General features: G+C 36.7%; 1 protein-coding gene across 1 annotated transcript in view; it reads left to right on the top strand.

Annotated features, from left to right (window-relative positions):
• Positions 1 to 22,347, top strand: part of LOC134571247 (uncharacterized) — a 149,596-nt gene that overhangs the window by 63,174 nt on the left and 64,075 nt on the right. Inside the window, exons 15-26 of the mRNA XM_063429420.1 lie at positions 1,077 to 1,201; positions 2,315 to 2,412; positions 4,000 to 4,232; positions 5,677 to 5,768; positions 7,685 to 7,809; positions 9,067 to 9,222; positions 11,484 to 11,690; positions 13,561 to 13,741; positions 13,840 to 13,979; positions 14,974 to 15,102; positions 17,831 to 17,921; positions 19,342 to 19,521. Of these exons, the coding sequence (XP_063285490.1) occupies positions 1,077 to 1,201; positions 2,315 to 2,412; positions 4,000 to 4,232; positions 5,677 to 5,768; positions 7,685 to 7,809; positions 9,067 to 9,222; positions 11,484 to 11,690; positions 13,561 to 13,741; positions 13,840 to 13,979; positions 14,974 to 15,102; positions 17,831 to 17,921; positions 19,342 to 19,521 (1,757 nt within the window). The remainder of the gene's footprint in view (positions 1 to 1,076; positions 1,202 to 2,314; positions 2,413 to 3,999; positions 4,233 to 5,676; positions 5,769 to 7,684; positions 7,810 to 9,066; positions 9,223 to 11,483; positions 11,691 to 13,560; positions 13,742 to 13,839; positions 13,980 to 14,973; positions 15,103 to 17,830; positions 17,922 to 19,341; positions 19,522 to 22,347) is intronic.

Below are 22,347 nucleotides of genomic sequence, written 5' to 3'. Positions count from 1 at the left end.
AGCACATATTAAGTTCAACCAGTGAGAGATGACATCACTCAACCCCAAAGCCAATCACTGTCCGCTTGTTATTTTTATCCTGCTCTCTTAGCAAGCTACTGAAATATTATACAGCTAAAAAAAAGAGGATTGTAAATGTCTGTGGGGTTAAAGTCAAGTAAGCAGCTTAGCTCATACTGCTCTCTTATTGGCTGAGCTACACTTTTTATCTTCCAATCAGGAAGACATTTTGCGTAAAGGGAGGGCTTAGCGAAGGACATAGTATTAGGTGGCTGAAAGCAGCAAAAAGTTTTTTTTGTTTTTTAAGTAAAACTAAAGAAATTTGAATGTGGAGTGTATGAGGTCAAAACCACTTAACTTGGGTTGGTTCTTGGATAGTTGCTTTAAAATATCATCTTTGACCACTAAAAATATTCAGATAATGAATAGAACAGCAAAGTGTGTTGCTAGTCTTTTTTAACAGTTCAGTATTTTGTAAAGCTGATATAATATATTCAATTTAACTAGTCTGGACTCATTATTCTAGGGACGTTTTGAACCCCCTAAGAAAGTGCTTCCATTACTAACACACACGAAACTGTTTAATCTGAAAAACGAAAACCAATTATTGCTTGCTTTAATGACCATATGAAACATACTTGTGCGTTATTCTGAGAAATCTACTACATTTCTCAAATAAAATATAAAACAGTTACTATAACATTTGGTCAGACCAAGATAATATGAGCCCAGGCTATTGTAATAAAGGAAGTTAAATAGGTGTAAGACTTTCACAGTGCCACTAGAGCAATAGTGCTTCTTTAGTCATTGCAGGATCAACTTTTGGCATCTTCACACAATTTTGCCTTGCTCAGGTGTCCATTGCCTTGGCTGTCATTCAGTGGCCATCTTAATAAACAATGTAACTTCAACTGCATAAGATCCAATGAGATGTTATAGATTTTTATTACTTTTCTGAATTAATTTTCTAGCACAAATTCCACAGCACAGTATTTGGTCAGAAAAATGATAAAACATGAATATTTCAATCAGATTAAGCAAAATAATTTGGTATTTTTTCTGTATTTTTTTTCCAGTCTTTTAACCCTCACAGAAGAAATTATGTTTATTGTTCAGAATGATGAGGCTTTTCAAACTCCAAACAATACAATTTTGACTTGCGTGAAGAATTTAACACAACATTTTTCCAACTCCACATCAGGTACATTTCATTTTACATGTGATAATTTCTTTTTTTTTTTTTTTTTTTTTTAACCAAGAAATGGTTACGGACTTGGATAGAGAATAACTGTTACTTAGTGACAGACTTCAAGTAGATGCAGCTGATGGTAAAAGTTGCTAGTTTTGACCAGTAATGGCGGACGCTTTAGTAACTAAAGGCTACTTGGCAAAAAGAAGTGACAAGACTTTTCTCCATTGATTAAAGGGAAACTCCAGTGCCAGGAAAACAATCTATTTTCCTGGCACTGGGGGGTCCCTCTCCCTCCCACCCCCCAATCCCCAGGTACTGAAGGGGTGAAAACCCCTTCAGTCACTTACCTGAGGCAGCGGCGATGTCCCTCGCCGCTGTCTCCTCCTCTGCGCCGCTCTTCCCTGTGCTTCCGTCGGCCGGTGGGCGAGACTGATTCCGCCCACCGGCCGAGGAGACCTAATGCGCATGCGTGGCAATGCCGTGCATGCGCATTACGTCTCCCCATAGGAAAGCATTGAAAATTAATTTCAATGCTTTCCTATGGGGTTTTGAGCAACGCTGGAGGTCCTCACACAGCGTGAGGATGTCCAGCGACGCTCTAGAGCAGGAAGTTCCCTCTAGTGGCTGTCTAATAGACAGCCAAATAGACAGCCACTAGAGGTGGAGTTAACCCTGCAAGGTAATTATTGCAGTTTATAGAAAACTGCAATAATTACACTTGTAGGGTTAGGAGTAGTGGGAGTTGGCACCCAGACCACTCCAATGAGCAGAAGTGGTCTGGGTGCCTGGAGTGTCCCTTTAAAGCATCAAATCCCAAAGCAAACAAACATGCTAGTCTATTGTGCTAGTCGTATGCTTGGTTACAAATCTGTACGGCACACAAGAAAATACAGAATTCAACACATTGCATTTTGCCTGTAATCGTATGTGTCTAATAAATGGGTAAAGAAATACATGTCTGACAATTTAGTGTTTTGTCAATTTACCCCTAAAAGGTTCAATAGCAATCTGGAGTTTAGTTAAGGCTAATTTTGCAATTTCTATTACTTTGGTGAATGTAAAGATGCACAGTTTTTTTTTTTTAAGTAAGATATTGCTGATTAATCACTTTAATTTTTGTAGGGAACCTTGATGAAGTGATGCAGACAATCCAGGATTTGTTTACTCAAAGCAATGTATCAGCAAACACATCAATGATTCCAGAGTTGCTCAAGCTAAAGGCAAGTTGTCATTGTGAATAATTTCTTATAATAGTTAACACTGATTAAACTGGCAATTTGTTAAGTATCCAAGTGTGTCTTTAAGTGCTTTAAAAATCCATGAGAATAAAATTTCTGAATAAAAAAAATATTATTAATATTAGTTTTAATAATATTCACAAAATATGTTACATGATACTTTTAATATATTTGTTTTGACCTTTGTCACTATCATAAACCTGTCCAATACAACTTCTAGTTGTATTACATTGGCATATGCAAGCATACACTGATATTACGCAGCCGCAATATTAAAGGGACACTATAGTCTCCAGAACAATTACAATCTAATGTAGTTCTGGTGTCTATTGCCTATCCCTGCAAACATTTTATTGAAAACACTAACTTTTTAGATAAAAGTTATTGTTTACATTACTGCCTGGGAACACCTCTAGTGGCTGTCACTCATGCGGCCAGTAGAGGTGCTTCCTGGGTCTGTTCTGCACCATGTGCAGTACCAATGTCCAGCATCTCCACTCTCTGCATGGAGGCACTGAACATTCCTCATAGAGATGCATTGATTCAATTTTATTTCCAACACAAATAAGATCTTATCTACGGTGATTTCTTCAATGACTGCATTAGCTGTTTTGTTTCTAATATTGAGGTGGGTATATTTTGTTCTGGATATAACTATTAAACCTAATGCCACCCTAGAGCTTGGTGGTGCCCTGGTTTGTGGTGGTGTAAATAAATGAAAAAAAGAAAAGCAGCGAGAATTAAATGAGTCATTGTTCTTAAAGCGAGGAGTGATTATTATACATATATATTGTAGTAAATGAATACTGTTATTTCTGTCTGTGGCTCATGCTTCATATTGTGAATGTATTATCGTTCTGTTATGGTCTATTATTAATTTTCTATTGTGTTCAGCTCTTTGCTTCTCTAAAATTACTGAAAACAAATTGATAGCATATATGTACCAAAATTTGCTTATGTAAACTAATTAGTTTGGTTTTGTTCTAGATAATTTTTTAAGCCAACACTTCAAGCACCATAACCACTACAACTGTAGTGGTTATGTTGGCATGAGTGCCCTGGTGCTCTTTTCAAAGGATTTTAGAATTTTGAAGCAGGGGCCCCAGGGGTGTGCACCTGGAGGGACCCAAGTAAGTTGTCAAACCATCCTAAAGCAGTTTGACATATTAAACTGTCAGGTTGCGAGGGCACTCTTGACACCGTAACCGCTACAGTAGGCTGTAGTGGTTATGGTGCTTGATGTGTTCCTGTAATTACATAAATGTCTTTATATAAAATGTTTACCTTAAATGTTCTTGCTCTACCATTCCCCCTACCAAGTTACACATTTCCTAATTTTCCATAATCTGAAATGGTATATTTGGGGCAGAGATAGATATGTCGCTTTACTTAAAATGTAAGTTCTTGTGAGAAGGCCCTCACCACCTTCCTTTCCTATATATCTGACTTGTCTTCCAACTGTTTGCTGGTAAGTTCACTGGTTGTACAGTACTGTGGAATATATTGGAGCTAAATCTGTATTTAGAATAACAATAATAAGTAAATATGAATATTCTATTTTTCTTCTAGATAAATCAACTGCAGAATTTGACAACAGTTATGTGTGGATTTAGTGGCTCCCAGTCATGTTTATTAGCTTGCCAGTACAACACATTGTTGCAATACACACTAAACCTTGTGGAAACAGAGATACAAAGTGTTGCGACTGCGGCAAGTACAGTTTCTTCACTGAACATAACCACAATCCTGGGCAGAGTGGGGGAGATATTACAAACTGTTCTTACTTCCGTGCTTAGTTCATTGTAAGTAAATCTCGTGAAGCACAGACATTTTTGTTTTTTATTCACTATCATCAGGGTTTAAAAACTAGTCTAAAATTGTCAAGGTAGAAATAATATTATGTCTTTAAAGAAACACTATACAAATGTATATTCCTAATGCTATAATGCCCTGCTAGTCATTGAGGCCCATATGAAAGCATTGGGAGGCTAGTGTGCATGCGTGGCATTTTGCCACGCATGCACTTAATTGAGATGAAGTGGTTTGGGTTGCTATAGTGTCCCTTTAAATTTAAGCAGTTTATAACCCTTGCCGCTTATAGCTCACATGTATGTCTAGCCTATAACGTTTTAAGGTTTCTCCAGAGGTGATATCACATATATTTTGCTAGAGGTTGAATTAGTAAATTTTTTGCGCAACTCTGTTGCAGTACAATATTAACCTGCTTGATTTTTGTTAGAGAAATAAATTGTGTGCTTAAATTTTGTTTAACTTTTTGTTTGGAGAGTGGTACAGAAATCTGTGATGTTTACCCAAAAGTACAGTGCACTGAGTTGTTAACTGAAGTTGTTGAAAATTGAAGTCAAAATAGCTGAGATGAAAATGCAAGACAATAATAATAATTAAAAAAACACACATTTCAGGTGTCGACTGTATTCTCTTTTTAAGTATCTAATACACTTGTTATATGTTTTATATATTAATAATATATTTTATATATTACATATTTTATATATTAGTATTTATTTCAAACCGCGACTACATTTCATGATTTCCACTTTTCAATCATGCTATTGTGCCATAGTGTTTGTTTATTTATTTTTTTAAACAAATTATCTGAATCAATTCCCATGGCATAATTCAAATATCAGTGAAATTGTGACTTATCTACTGTAATTTCAAATTCAAGGCCAAGGTAGAAGCATAGTTGACTTAGAGATTTTTTCCAGTTCTGCTATTTTGGCATTAAATTTGAAAAATACTTTTAATTAATTTTGAAATCCTGCCAATGTTCACTTTAGTGAATAATCATGTTTCTGTTTTGTTTGTGCACTAGAATAAATTAAAGAGGTCACATCTCTTGAACATAATAGTAATACGACACTGCCAGTGTTATTTACTAAAATGATAATTCAAGGTGATTTGAACATAATTTTCAAATTTAAGAATAAAGTAGTCCAAACATAATAATTATCTAAGAATGTATGCTTACAGTTCGGCTACTCTGTCATTAAAGTTGAAATTCGTTAAATAGAAACATAGAATGTGATGGCAGATAAGAACCAATCGGGCTATTTAGTCTGATTTTTTTCAATAACCCAGTATATCAAAAATTAAAAATTACAGACATTTTCCAATATTTGTGCATGGTACTTTATTTTAGCTGACTGAAAATTAAGAAAAAACAGTATCACCTAGGATAAACATTAAATCTTCTAACTAGAATTTTTTTCTTACTTGTGACAGAATATCGATTCCAGACATTCCAAATTTTAATTTGACGGATATCACTGAAACCTTCAACATGACTTCTACAAATACATCTACAACAAGCCAAGGTATCTTTTTTCTTTATTTTTATTATATTTGTATTGTCCTTAATATTCAGGTGGCTTTGCTTTTTTTTTTTTTTATCAAAATAAATATGTTGCTGCCAAGGTGATAATATTTTCAAGGGTCAAAGAAGAAGTGTTTATTCTTTAGATACAGAAGCTGTCAATGTTTCTTCTAATACACTGTATGACAAATCATTGAAAAAAGTAAAAAAAACTAAATAAAAAGGCTTAGCTAGATTTGGATATTTGTTTTGTTAAGAACTGCAATCGTCCTAATTTCGGCTGGTCTGGTGATTGGCCAAATTCCCGAACTCCAAGCTGGAATGTATCCAAATCACCAATGAAATGAAACACGCAATCGTTTTGATTTGTGATTCTGAATTCTGCCCATGGGGTCAAAAAAAGATGATTGATTTGGAAAAAAAAATGATGGGTAGGGGCAGTTCCAAAATGTTGATATTATTCATAAATAGAGGAAAAACTGACCAATACTGGAACATAAAAAGAAGAGCAGTAAAAGCTATATTTATATATTATGGTTTTTTTTATATATATTTATATATAATAAAGAAGTACAAACATATAGATTTTTTTTTTACTGCCTCTCCTCTTTTTCCCTCTATTATTTCGCTTTTTTTTACTTGATCTGTGAATCAAATGACAAGAAAATGTGGAAAATGTAATACAATACAAAATTCAGCACATTCTATCACTAAACACCAACTTCAAAGCTCACAAAAATGTACTAGGTTTTTTAAATGTCCTACTTTTGGCAGGTACTATTCTAGCAATCTATTGTCACGGAGAGATCCGTGGGAACGCCGCTGGTAGTGCTAGACAAATAACACCATGGCAGCTGTGGCTGACAATAGGAGAGATGCCTGCTGCTGCGCGGTAGCGCCTTTTATTACTCATTAAGTTTGGCCCATCGCTCGATTTGCGAACATGATGGAGTCATAACATCAATGTCGCATGATCGCCATTGGCCAATCACAGACCCTGTCTGTCGTGATTTCTTGTTTGGTTATTCAAGGTTATTTTTTGCATGTATTGATTCCTGACCTTGGCTTGTACTTTGACTATTCTGACTTCTATATCCCTTGACCTTTGACTTGTCTAACATTTGTGTACCTTCTATTTCCCTGACCACAGTTTATCCTGATTTCTATTATGCATGTCAAATCTGGCCAGTCCAAAGCCTATGTAATACGTTTTAGGGTTTCTGATTTATATTGTATTAGTTAACTCTGCATGTTGGTTATTAGACTATCCTAACACTTATTGCCTGCTCTTATGCGATTGATCCACTTTTTTTGGGAATTCCACCCTGTTGATTGTCCAATTTTATTCCTTTTTGGTTCGTCTGATTTGTTTCTGAAATCTTTTTTCGGTAATGATTACTTTTTTCCAGGCAAAGCGGTTCCGCCCAAATTATTATTATTTTATTGCCGCGCATACGTGCTGTTATCTATTATTTTATAAAAATGTTGCTTCTAGATTATAATAACATATGATTGGAAAAAAAAGCATATTCTGGATTAGAAATATCAGAAGATTAGAAGGCTGAAAAAAAACAGGATAGGTAGTCCAGGAAACTTTAGTTTAGTACATTTGCTAATTTGTATCTTTAGCTGATGTGATTCATTTTAACAAAACACATACTGTGGAGTTTATTAGTTGATTTCCAAATTATAGTGAATTGAATTCCTAATTGCAATATTAGGCTAAAAATAGACAAGCTATTTGTGAATCTTTTTTTGCTCTTTTTCCATCACATAACAGATACAATTGAGCTTGAGGAAAAACAAACACAAAATAACCAATTTAAGGGATATATTGTTTTAAGAAATTCTAAGGATAATCTAAAAAAAGTCTCACTTTTTGTTCATATATTTTGTTTTTATTTACTTGCTTTTTAGCAACATTAGGAAACCTGTTTGACAACAGCAGTCAGGTGGTGGACCAATTGACACAGGTGGTGAATCTCAGTAAGACAAGTGCTGAAGCCCTAATGAATGTAGAAATTCCAGAGAATGTAACAGAGGTGAGTGGTTAGTATACTATACTATACTATACTAGGTATACAAAACCTACATGGATCTGGTAACAAAGCCCTAAAAAACACATCATTGTTAAAAATCCCCACCTTAGACTAGAATTGTTTAAGAGTTTGAACATATGAAATATATTTTTTTACTATACTGTATTGTTAAGTATTTCTGATATATATGGTAAATAGAAAGGATTATGAAACTTTAGGCTGTTCAAGTTCAAGAGGTTGATCAAATTGAACTGACTTAACTCACACTCACTTCATTGGTTAAAAAAAGCACTTATGTTGAAGGCTTATACAGGTCTAATTAGGGCCTCCATCGTAATTGCACCCTCTGTGACTTTATAATTACACCAGTGATATGGTGGTAGTGGATTTGCCTTCTAGTACTGCCAACAATGTTCCTGTCATGGTACACACAACTTCTTTTAAAACTTTTTAAACATAAATGAAATTCCACCTGTATATTGCACTAGCAGAATTGCTAGCTAATGTATAGGCTGGATGAAAAAAATAGTCATCATGGACGTCGAAGAATTGACTGACAGAGAAGAGCAGGAGAATCCTTTTATAGGTGCTTCTCCTACTTTCTTACTTTACGCCATAGCACATGCACATGGTTTCACGTAGCTAGAGGAGTATATGAACAGAGTGACAGATGTCACTGCATTCAGACACCGATACACTGGCGATGAAGTCATCATGTCATGGAGTAGGATTGCTTTGCTTGGGGAAGTGTCTAGTTGGTGTGTGCACTGCAAGATGCAAACACTGCCTTTTCTTAGAAAAGGCAGAACTTTAAATTGCAAGGCTGCATGGGCAGTATATATGACCCCCAAATCACTTCATTAAGATGAAGTAGTCCTTGGTGCTTAGAGTTATATCCTTAAAAAAGAAACCAACATCCTAGTTTACCAAATGTATCAGTCGGAAATGTCTGACTAATCTTCTGGATTTTCTCACACATTACTGAGTAACAAACTTAAAGTATTGTTAAATCTTTTTTCTTAAATCCAAGGTTGGCAGACTAGCTGAGGGCAAAGGTAAAGTAAACACGTGTATGTAACATGCCATTTTAACAGGTATAGTGCAATACGCTCAAAGATCTCTTTGTTCCTGAATCAACAAAGGGTTTGAAGCCTGTCACTCAGATCTTTATAAAAACAACTTAGTAAATGCTGAACCATGCCTTTTTATTTTTCTGCAGGGTTGCAAATCTCATTTAACGGGCTATTTCTTTCCTTACAGGTTTTATCTTGGATTACGACCCTTCAAGAGTGTTACTCCAATTACTCCATTGTAGATGAAACTCTACAAGAGTTTTGTAACCTGGCTCCTGATAAAAAGTATCAAATGGCCATTATATTTCTGCAGCATGTGGATGTGTTCAAGTTGTTTTATAGAGTGAGTATTAATTACTATACAGTCCCCAAACAAAGTTATTTTATTCAATGTGTATTACTCCTCAGTCCTCCTGTCAAATAATTGGCAAGAGCTCATATTAAAGGAACGCTCTAGGCACTATAATCATTTTATCACATTGGTACCTCATTAAAGTATAATTGTTACTGTCCTTCCATTCAGTGTGAAACCATTTTTAAGAAATTTAATACTAAATGAAGGTTCCTGGCCACCACTGGATGTGTGGCTAATGCATACCTCCAAAGTATCAAAATCCTCTGTTCTTCTTTTCGAATCAAATGTCCCTGTTTTCTGGGAGCCCTCTATTGTTAGTGTGTCTGATAGTATACCAGAGCTCCACAGCAATAATACTAGCAGTACTGTGTCTTTAAACTACAATAAATGTGTTTAGAAATCAGTTTGTGAAACTAAGACATTGTTCTAAATAATATTTGAATTGCATAAATTTGTATTATTAAGTCACCTAAATAGTCTCTGAACAGCCCTGCCCCTAGCTACACACACAGGCACACCCCTAAAATTAGAGTGTCTGTCTTTATCAATGTTGATATTACGCTAGCGATTATACTCTTCCTTAGCTATACCAGTTCATATCAACAATGATAGGCCGTTATTATTATTATTATTATTATTATTATTTATATAGTGCAAACAAATTCCGCAGCGCTGTTATAGGCTGAAAGCGAAATAGCTGACACCCTAAGCTGCTGGGACTATGGTCTAGCATTAAACCATTACAAAGGGTTTAAGATTAAGCAGAAGGACAGAGCAAGTGACCATACTCCAAACACCATAAACACTTCTTCAATGAGATGATATGTTTACAGTGCCATCAGTGTCCCTTTAACTTTAGCAGACACAACAATGAGGCTCATTTTGTATGTTTAGGTAACTGCCAGAGATCAAATAACAATAATGAACAATTTATATTGATTGTAAATAAGGGAAAAATGTCCAGCTGAAATTGACTCATTATTACTTTAATGCATTGTAAAAATGAATGTAATAATTTAAACAGCTTAGACTTGAGCAATGAGGGTTATGTTTTATGCACCAAGACCACCTAATTAAGCTAAAGTAGCTTTTGATACTAGGCTGACCTTTTGAGGCTAACTTAAGGTTAGGGTGTACTTGAGTGTAAAATTTATGATTTTCAGCTAGGAAAGTGTGTTCCTTGTTGTAAGTCTTTTAATGTAGAATTTTCTAAAATTACCCTGCAGATGTCACATACAAATAAGCAATTAACCATGTATAAAAATACATGACAAGCAGGGGTGTATTTACAGCAGGGCTGTCAAGGCATTTGCTTTGGGCGGCACTTTCTGGGGGGAAGCAAAAAAAGCTGCACCCCCAATCGCCCTGGCAAATGCTTTGCCAGCCTCTTGTCCTGGGGGGCCCAGGAGTTGGCTGGCTGGCCACCTCAGGGCCCCCCGAGGCTGGCAGCGGCGGCACTTTCCGGGCGGGCAGTGAGGGAGCAATGATCCTCCTGTTCAGTTCCCTCGCGCATACCGCAGTGATGCCGGAGCTGGAATATGACAGGAGGATCAGTGCTCCCTCGCCAACTGCAATGACCGGTCTGCCGCCCAGCAGTCCCACTGGACCCCAGGGAAAGCGAGAATCCACTCCACCACTCCCAAAGGTAGGGACACTGGGGGGGATTGAATTTGCAAAAAATTAAAAAAATATGAGTGTGTTTGTGTGTGTGTCTTTTAGTGAGTGTGTGTTTCTTTTAGTGAGTGTGTGTTTGTTAGTGTGTCTCTGTTAGTGAGTGTGTGTGTCTGTTAGTGTGTGTGTTTGTTAAGGAGTGTGTTACTATGTGTGTGTCTGTTAGTGAGTGTGTGTGTGTCTGTTAGACAGTGTGTGTGTGTCTGTTAGAGAGTGTGTTATTGTGTGTGTGTGTCTGTTAGAGAGTGTGTTAGTGTGTGTGTGTGTGTGTGTTAGTGTATATGTGTGTCTGTTAGTGACTGTGTGTGTCTGTTAGTGTGTATGTCTGTTAGCTAGTGTATGTGTGTCTGACACTGAGTGTATATATGTCTGTCAGTGTGTATGTGTATTAAGAAGGCGGGGCGAGGGAGGAAGGGGGCCTGAGTTTTGTCATGCCTAGGGAAGCACAAAACCAGGATACACCACTGATGACAAGTAATTGTTAATTTTATCTACTGGTTTAAATACAAGTGAGATTGTCTTTAATGAAGCCATGAAATAGCAAATGTATTATAATGTTTACTTTTTTTTTTTTTTAGTTACTTGTTCCAACAACCTTGCAAACACAGATGGCTCAGTTACTGAATTTACTGGATAATCTGATAAAACAAATAGACACTTATATGATTAACATTCCTTCTGAACAAGAAATGACTCAACTGCTGTCCATATTAAATATTTTGTATCCAGCCACAAATACAACTACAACTACATCAGCTAAAACAGTTAGCAGCAGAAGTGAAAATGTAAGTATCACATGTTCTGGATGTTCCCGTACCAAAGCAATTTATAAAACGGTGAGGGCAGGAAGGGACAAACTTCTAAAAGTTTAGCAATCACCATGGAAACTAGTGAGATAGTATTGTTCATTGTTGTGTTCAAAACAGAAAAACCATTGTTGTATTATTACAATTTTGCCCATATGTACTCATTTTAATTTGTCTTTCAAAGAGTGTTTATGGACAGAATTGCATTTCAGTTTTCAGACTACTCCCCTTCTTTAAAAGGGACATGATGCATTGATAAAGGAATAACCCGAAACATTTGATATTTTGTCCTCCAAATAAATATCAGTAGCACCTTGGTTTGTGCACACAGCAACTATTTGTGCAGCCTCTTTTTGTTTTGTGTATCCACTTCTCTTCATTGCTTGTTTATTGCTCCAGTCATTGTGCATGTAGATTCGGCTTCTTATTCATTACCTGATAAGCCAATACTACATATATTCCTGAGATTGGTCCGTGAGGAGTATCAGTTAGGGGGACAGACAGTCTCATTAATCTATATGACCCAGGCTAAAGCAAGGGTGGGGCTAACTGATTGTTTACTTTTATATAAATATTTGTAAGAACTTCTTTAATAATGCTTTTAACGTCTAAAGTACCAGAAACTAGGCTAATAGCTATGTACCACATCAGGACTGACATAATAATAATATAAGTTCCTTTCTACTGCTGTGAGCACTCCCTTTGGTAATGAAAATTAAAGTGAAATAAAATATGCTCACCTCATTTTCAGTGCAGAGACTACTCCACTGCAGCGCCCGCTCCACCTCCGAAAATATCAGTATAACTGCTGATGTCTTCCACGATCTCTACTGATCCAATTCCTCTCATTGTGAAGCATTGGATTGGAGGTGCACATATGTGGCCACACTCCTCCAATTAAAAGTGCTACAAGCTCACTCTGTTTTAAAAGAGGAAGCCCCTGTAGTGGCTGAGGTGTATTTAACTCTGCAATGTAATCATTGCAAGTTTAAAACTACAATGTCATTGCACCCAGACCATTTCACTGAGATGAATTGGTCTGGGTGACTTTAGTGGTCCATTAATGTTTGCTGTATATTTTATTGCACTTCCAAAGCTTAGCTTTCCATTCCGTCAAACCATTAATTTATTATCTATGTAGCTTCTGCCCAGAGTAGGCTCCACCATGGCTCATGTATAGATTATGTATATAGATTTTTTTGTTGGGAAATGTTCATTTTTTTTATCTGGCTGACATGCCATGTTTGGCCACTGTTAGCTGCTACACAACTTAACTTGACTGTTGCTCTGATTTATTTATAATGACCATCATTCTCTTGAGTAGTGCTGAGGGTGTTCATTTTATGGTTTGGTTTTTGTTTTGTAAATTCCTGCTTGGAATTGGCAAATAACCAGGAAAAAAAGATCAGGCATCTCCTCACAAATATCACAGATTACGTTTTCTAGGCACATTCTTATAGTGACTTCTTGAGTTGACTATCTGCAGATTTGAGTTCATAATGAGATTATACTTATCCCAGAGTATACATTACAGAGTAATAATAGTTTGTAGATTATATTTAATCTTCATATTTTCTTGGTTGTGATTCCTTAAACTTTTAAAATAAATTTTACTTATTAACCTATTGCAGGAGTATGAATATATTCTTAAGAAACTGGAAATCTTTATATGTCCATAAGTTTAAAAACAAAGAAACCATCAAACAGCCTAATTGTTTCATTGTTTTATGTGCCTTTGTTCCTTATCCATGTCATATGTTTGTAACATTTCAGTTGATGTTTGTGTCCTGGTATCCCATTCTCATTCAGAATAGTTGTCTGAATATCTTTTCTGAATCTTTTTTTTCAGGATATATTTTTAATGACAAGAAGCACCCAGACTACCTCCTTCCAGAGCATCTTAAAATATCTTTGTAATAAGAATTACCAGTATCTCACTTTAGCACTCAACTCTCTTATACCCACTGTAGTTAAGTCAAAGCAAGCTACTGCGAAAGATATTACAAGTACCTATGGAATTCCTGGTGGAGGTAAGTATATTTAATATTAGGGGTACAATACCAATTCATTACTGGAGTCCCTTATAAAACCAATACTTATATATTGATATTATATCTGTATTTTTCAGACAGTTTTTGCTTAGAATTGTTTTCGAATCTGGTCAATTCAACATCTGGTGCTGCCTACTGGATTATTCTAAAACCCATGGTATATGGACAAATACTTTATACACCAGACACAGAGGAAACAAAAACAATAATGAATAAGGTAACACTCTATGAATGTGCATTGGTCTGAGTAAATGTATGATAAAAAAGACCATTTGATAGATGATCCAAAAAAATGACAAACCAAATTACATCTTACACACAAATATGATTTTAAAAGGCCCCTTGGGTGCCTCAGCTGAAATAACAGCATGCAGCGCTAAATCACAATGACAAAAATATGGCAACAAAATTGTGAAAATTCTGAGTTTAGTGAATAACCTTGTTAATTATCCTGTTTCATTGCTGCATAAATAAGGGTTGAGGCTTATTTAGGGGGGTAGGATTTAAGGTGCGCTATAGTCACCATAGCTGCTCCAACTCTTAATTATTATGTTGCTATAAGTCTTTGGATGCTATCCTCCATTTTTTTTTCTCAAACCATTTTGGAGCAGTTGCAAAAAAACTGGTAATCTCTTTGGTGCACCTATTCCTCCAAAAGTGATTATGCTAAATCTACATTATCAAGTGGCATTCCATCTCACCCTCTCCAAACGACCACAGTCTAGCACTGATCAATTTGGAAAAAAAACACTGATGTAAATAATCAGGTCTACACTGCCAACTTTTTTCAGTTAACCTGAAACTGTGGGTAATTGACTAGGTAATCAAACGTTTTAGGCCAAATTGATTAATTAGAAAATTATCTGAATCCGCTAGCTTTCGAGGTGGACTATTGTGGTTAAAAAAAATTGCAGTCCCTTTTCTAGTTCTCTGTAATTCCAGGTTTGATGAATAAACCAGACTGTATAAAAATAAATTTAAAATGTATTCTAAATTGTAGTTCAAACTATTCAAACTTCAAAACATAGCTGATTTGGAATTATTTATTGAATTTGGCTACTTTGATTTAAAATGTGAAACTGACCTTGAATTTGCACTTTAGTGAAGAACCCTGCCAGTCCATTTATGTGTGTCTATGTGTCTACATGCATACATTTTTTTCATTCAAATTTTCTTACACTGTGTTTTGTTTTTATATTTTTCTTTTTTAGACTAAAAATATTCTGCTGGAGGTCCAGGGTTACAAGGAAAACATCACCAGTTATTATAATCAGATCCAGGAGTTGGTGAATAACTGGCCTCTGCTCTCAAAAGCTCAACCTCTGATTAAAACACTGCAGGTATTTTTTTTTTTTATTTTATTCACAACTCTTATTAATTTTTATTGTGTTAAAAAACATTACTTTTTTTTTATTAGATAACTAAAAGTTACCAACAAACATGAACAATAACACTTAGGCCTATATCTAATTATTTTAGATAAGCTAATTTCAAATTTTATTTCATTTAATATTAGCATTTATATAGCGCCAACAAATTCCGTAGCACTTTACAATATTATGATCACAATCTGTTAGAAAAGCATTTCAAATAATGTATCTATAAACATTTCCATAGACTTAAGTCGTTACTTCTGTAGATAAATCAGTAGAAACGTTTTTCTAACAGATTATTCTAATTTATTTAATTGTAATTTTTGGTTGTTACAGTTACAATAGTGAGTAAATAAAGACATCAAATACAACGCAAGTAAATCATAAACAATGCCACATAGCCACATGCCACAATCATATGAATATCATTGCTACACAATTTTAATGAAATTCGATAAAATCGAAAACTTGCTTAAACAGACTAATATGCAGCCACTGGAGCAGTCATAAAATTAAATAGTAGGTCGACTTTTAACAAACCTATAGAATTGTCAGGTATATGAGGGGACCTAGGAAAAACTCCATGCTCTACCCTTAAACTATCATAGGTCCACATGTGAACTAACTCAATGTGCTGTAAAGACACCTGAAGGCCAGCCCAGGAATCCCACAGACCAACACAGCTGATGAAAACTATCAAGGGAATATGACTCCAGCAAGGCTGGCAATAAAAGATCCCAGCTGGGCAAGTAATATCAAGCAGTTTAATGTTCCATAGTTGAGTAGCTAAAAAGACGAGAGTTGCAGGAGCTATAATGCTATGCATCTTTCCAGCATGGTGGTCATGTCCCGCCCCTCAGATGTAATCATTTGAAAACCTTATCCAAAAGAGTTAAATCAAGGCCTTATATATTTGATATCAAATTAAGGGTATCAAATGTAAGTACCCATTTTATGGTCTATATCAGTATGCTGTTTTTTTAATTGTGTGCATCTTGGCAGCCAATTTCCATAAATTGTACCACTCATATTAGCAAAATGCTTGTAATTAATATGCTGTTATTTCATATGCATACATTTTCTCTGCCCAAGACACCCGTGCCTATCCTGTGCCCCAGAATCCCCTGCTGTTCCTGTGACCCAGGCTCTCCCTACTCCTCTTCTGCCCCTGGCTCTCCCTGCTTCTCCTCTGCCCCAGACTCTCCTCTGCCCCAGGCATAATTTATATATATATATATATATATATATATATATATATATATATATATATATATATATGTATATATATATATATATATATATACACATACACAGTGCAGATACACACACTGACACAAATGCAGATACACAGACACACATGCAGATGCACAGAAACACAGATACTAACACTGCCACACATGCCACTATACAGACACAGAGATACAAACACTGACACAAATACAGTTACACAGACACACTGAAACACACACTGAAACACATGCAGATACACAGATACAAACACTGACACATATACAGATATGCAGACGCACAGAAAGACACGCAGATACAAATACTGACACATATATAGATACACACACTGACACAAATGCAGATACACAGACACACATGCAGATGCACAGAAACACAGATACTAACACTGCCACACATGCCACTATACAGACACAGAGATACAAACACTGACACAAATACAGTTACACAGACACACTGAAACACACACTGAAACACATGCAGATACACAGATACAAACACTGACACATATACAGATATGCAGACGCACAGAAAGACACGCAGATACAAATACTGACACATATATAGATACACACAATGCTACACATGCAGATACACAGAAATACAAATACAAACACTGCCATACATGCAGATACACAGACACACAGATACAAACACTGAGGCACATACTGATATACACACTGACACACTTACAGACTCACACACAGATACACCCAATTGCACGCACACAGATACACAGACATGCAGATACACACACTGACATAAATACAGATACATACACACAAAAACAAACACAGGTCACAATTTTAGCCACTCTCCAATGTCTCTTGTGCTTACAGTTAACAGACAAGCGTGAAGTAGCTACCCTGTCCACATTTGTTACAACATAATATCAAAGTGCAGGTGAAAATAACATGTTCATGATGTTTTTATTATTTCACAGATATAACCACAAGCAGTGTAGTGCATTGCAAGTACAAGTACAATTAGAAGTAGATTCCACATTAGTTACAGAATATACCATATGATAACACAGATAGATAAAGTACGGATGGATGTGCAGACAGTCAGCATCCTCCTTGTAGGAATAGAAAACTTTAACGGTTGCAGAAATAATACTGGTGAGGTGCTCTAGAGCCTATTACTATATATGAATTAAGGGCTGACAGAGAGACTAGTAATTAAATGGTTTTCTCACTTACTGAATACTAGTGAAGTAACTTCTTTTAGCACAGATCTCAGGGTCCACCTGATATATATCATTACTGTGTCAATAACCAGAGTGAAGGAGGACAGCAAGTGAGCATTAGCCATTCCCTACAAAAACAATCACTAGACATGAAAACAATATATATTACACTTGATTTAAATAATTAGTGTTGAAACGTTATTACAGTGTTTATTTTTTTTTTTTTTGATGCAAGCCTACACTTTTTACTCCCAACAGACAATAATCGACAATTCTTTTGTAAGTGCCATTCTACAGGAAACCCTCAATATTAATAGCACTGAGCTCTCCAGCAAATTAAATGCAACTGGTAAGAATCATGTTTATCATCTGAGTTAATGTTGTACGGAAAAGTAAGAAAGAAAAATAAAAATCTTGAGTGCACATTTGTAAATACACATTTATGTTTAGATTTTCAAGGATATATAAAAAATGATGCAGTTTGATAATCACCCACTAGAGATTCCTTTTTTTTATTTATTTATTTATTTATTTATTTTTATTTATTTTTTTAGCACCAACCAGTTACAATGTAAGAGATACAGTGTTCATAATATGGGGTTAGGAGTGTTTCAGGGTATCCAAATCCATATTCCAAAATCCAGGCTAAAATAGCTAAAGCTGTGACTACAACTAAGTTGGGATATTTTTCCAGATCAGCTATTTTAGTCTCAATTTTGCCATTCTGGTTTATTTTGTTACAATTCTGTGTTTAGTAAGGGGAACTGTATTATAAATAATGAATATCAACTAAATAAAAATATAGACTTTATTCAGGTAATGATATCATATAGGTAAGGAGTTTGTTTAATTTTTTTTATGGGCTATAATGTCCATTGCAGCACTTACTTATTTATTGCTGGTGGGTGATATTTTACACCTGCCCCTAGCCTTTCCTCTACTCCTGTACTATGTGATGAGAGGTGATATATGTATGTGGTGATTAAGGCGATCCAAATCTTGCACAAATAGTATAAAACATCCTCTTCTGTACAGTAATAGATAATGTCCAGGTCATCGGTCCTAAATAATCCCCTAATATCCATATGAATATCCATTTCCATATGAAAAGGAGTCTCCAAGCTCCTGGCTACCTAATCATTAACTAAAACCCACTGCAACTCTTGAGCTATTTTGGTCAAAGATTTTTAATGTGTAAATTTACTTTGAAATTTACAGCAATTCGTATATTAGTGAATAACCTCTGAGTATGCACCTGTAGTTTCTGAGTGAGCTTCTGTAAAGTGTTTCCAGTAATATCCACAAATATATTTCTATATATATTTCCCAATGGGCATCCTTCATGTGTCCATCATTTCTCTACCTGACAATTGCTCTTTTATTGCTGCTTCTTGGTCACCTTGAGTAGCCTTCAAAAATGTCTGTGATGCTGAATTTAAGAGGATTATTTAGTAGCCAGCTTATCGTCTCACTATTAACTCCTTCCTTCCAACAAAAGCAAAGGAAGGTAAAAGGAAATTGTTTGTAAATCCCACTACCCTTTGTTAGAGCATTGATATTTTTACTCTGCAGAGAAATGAATTTCTCTGCCAAGACTTTATACACAGATGTGATTGTATACAGATTAATACTTCCTGAAAAGTAACATTACACTGCACTTTATAAGTATTTCTAAGTTTATTTTTTTTTGTGCACTACGTTGCCTTTCTTCCATTGCATAAAGAGCATGATATATCTGTATCTAATAAATGTATCTTTTATCTTTACAGTAAACTTCATCAATTTTGCTAACGTTAATATGCCTAGAATAGCAATATTTGGAAATATTGCTGGTGTGTTATCAAGCTTGCTTTCTTGCGTGGTTTACGACCGTGTCCATCCCATGAGTAGTGTAAATGAGATGCTGGTGAAAGCACAAAGTTTGCAAGAAACTAACGAACTGTTTGCAGGTAACAAAAGGAAATATTAACACAAATATAAAAGCGACATTTTTCTGTGGACCAGGCAGTTTGTATTTAAACAGTATTAGCAAAAGTCAAAGTGAATTACATATTTAAGGTAAAAATAGCTATGTTAGAAACATTCTGTAGGTCAGCTCAGGGCCGGTGCTAGGATTTTTAGTTACACAGGCGAAGATGCATTTTGGCGCCCCCAAACCTCATTAAAAAAAAAAATGCATCTTCGCCTGTGTGTCTTTCCTCCCAAGCCACAGGCACACAGGCATCATTTTTCAGTCACACAGTCAAAGTCATACAGGTACACTGTCATACAAAGACAGCAATAATCATACAGAGACATACAGACACATACAGTCAGAGACATACAAGCAGAGATATACATGCATACAGAGACATGCAGGCATATAAAGACATACATGCATACAGAGGCATACCGTCATACAGACACATACATGCAGACAGGCATACAGAAACATACATACAAAGACATTCAGGCACATACATACAGACATACGGGCATAAAGAAACATACATACAGAGACATACAGGCATGCAGACACATACATACATACATACATACATACAGGCATACAAAGACATACACACAGAAAGATACATGCATGCATACAGAGACATAACGTCATACAGACACATACATATAGACAGGCATACAGACACATACATACATACAGAGGCATACCGTCATACAGACACATACATACATACAGAAACACACATACAAAGACATACAGGCATACAGAGACACACAGACACACACATACGTACATACAGAGACATAAAGGCCTACAGTTACATACATGCATACAGAGACATATATACAGACATTCAGAGACAAACATACATCCAGTTACATACATGCATACAGAGACATACAGACACATACGTACAAGACATACAGGCATACGGACACATACATACATACAGAGGCATACCGTCATACAGATACATACATACAGACAGGCATACAGAAAGATACATACTCACACACACACAAACTCACAGACACATACTCGAACACACACACTGACAGACACACATACTCACATGCGCACACACACACTGGCATACACACTCACACACACCGACAGACACACTCACTCACACACAAACTCATAGACACACTTACACACACACTGACAGACACACATACTCACATGCACACACACTCACTCACACACACACTGACAGACACACATACTCACATGCACACACACTGACAGACACACACACTCACTCACACACACACACTGACAGACACACAAACTCACAGACACACATACACACTGACATACACACTCACACTCACATGCACACACACATACACACACAGTAATTAATAATCTAAATTAAATTTAAATGTCCCACCCAGCCTCCCTACCTGGAGAGCTGGCGTGGGTCTCTCATTGGTGGTCCAGTGGGGCAGCTGGGAGGCGTGCGGCTGAACTGAATTAGGAGGCGGCGAGGGAGCTCTGATCTCTCTGACCGGCTCCCTCGCAGGCTGTTTTCTGATGCCGCGGGAGCCGGAATATGACGTCATATTCCGGCTCCTGTGGCATCAGCAAAAGGCGCGCGAGGGAGCCGGTCAGAGAGATCAGAGCTCCCTCGCTGCCTCCTAATTCAGTTCAGCCGCACGCCGCGCCGCTCCGGGGATCCAGGAGGTGACCAGGCAGGAGGGAGCACTTCCCTCCTGCCGGTCACTGGAATTTTGCGCCCCCAGAGCCGGTGCGCCCTAAGGCGGCCGCCTGTGCCGCCTAAAGGACGCACCGGCCCTGGGTCAGCTATGCTTTCATTTTAGTTTTTATTCCCTTAAAGATGAAATCACTTTGAATTCTCACTTTATTAAATAAGTCAGTTAGATTACACTGAGCAAAAAGATGAGATTAGTCTTACAGTTTTAATCACGAATGGCCAATATCTTTTATCTTGTTGACTCATATCTAGAGTTATTCAATTTAGAACAATAGGTTAATTCTTGGATGGGCTAGCACTTTTTGTTCCTGCAGATATTGAACATGTATATTTGCACTGCCAGAACAGCTGGTGCAATCAGATTTGAATTTACATGGTAACAGTAGTATAGCATCAAAAACATTGCACTTTTTTTTATATATATATATAGGGAAATAAACAAGATTATTCCGTACACTTCATAAAAGAAAAGGGGAACAGATTGGCATTAACTCTTTAAGTGTGAGTAAGTAGGAGTAAGGGTCAGGCTAGAACATCCCATTTTAGACTGAACTGAGTACCCATGGCTTAGTACTCGACTGCTCATGCTTTAGTGATTAATATAGCAAAAAAAAACATAGGACAACAGCTAAGCTTGCACTGTAATATACCTGGCTAAGCATGTGAGTTTAGTGACTAAATAATAGTGCTATACAGGCTATGGTTTTAAAATGATGCTGCTGCTAGGCCTTGGATATCTGATATGCTACTGCATTGTTGGACTTATCAGGTACAGTTAACTCAGCAACCTCCATCTTCGCGTCAGTGGGGCATAGCACTGGTGATACGACTGGCACCCGACTCAGCCGATCCCCGTGAGTGGTTGGAGCAGGGTACAGTCTGGATGTCATTTGTAGGCGGTCGCTTTGGAGCATTGGGGTAGGGGTCTCTTCCAGTCCCACGCCGGATAAGGGCTGGCATCTTTTGTCCACTGACTCTGAGACGCTGTGGTGCCAAGGCTTTGCCCCTACCGGGGTAGGTGTAAGATCCAGATGGCGCCTGACTGCATTGGCGGAGGGTCTTCAGTCGCTGTGGTTGACGCTGGAGGGCTGTTCCTTGGGGGCTCTC

This window comes from Pelobates fuscus, chromosome 8 (genome assembly GCF_036172605.1).
Source record: "Pelobates fuscus isolate aPelFus1 chromosome 8, aPelFus1.pri, whole genome shotgun sequence".
NCBI lineage: Eukaryota > Metazoa > Chordata > Amphibia > Anura > Pelobatidae > Pelobates > Pelobates fuscus.
Note: the sequence above shows the minus strand (reverse complement) of the source record. Positions and strands in the feature narration are given on the sequence as shown.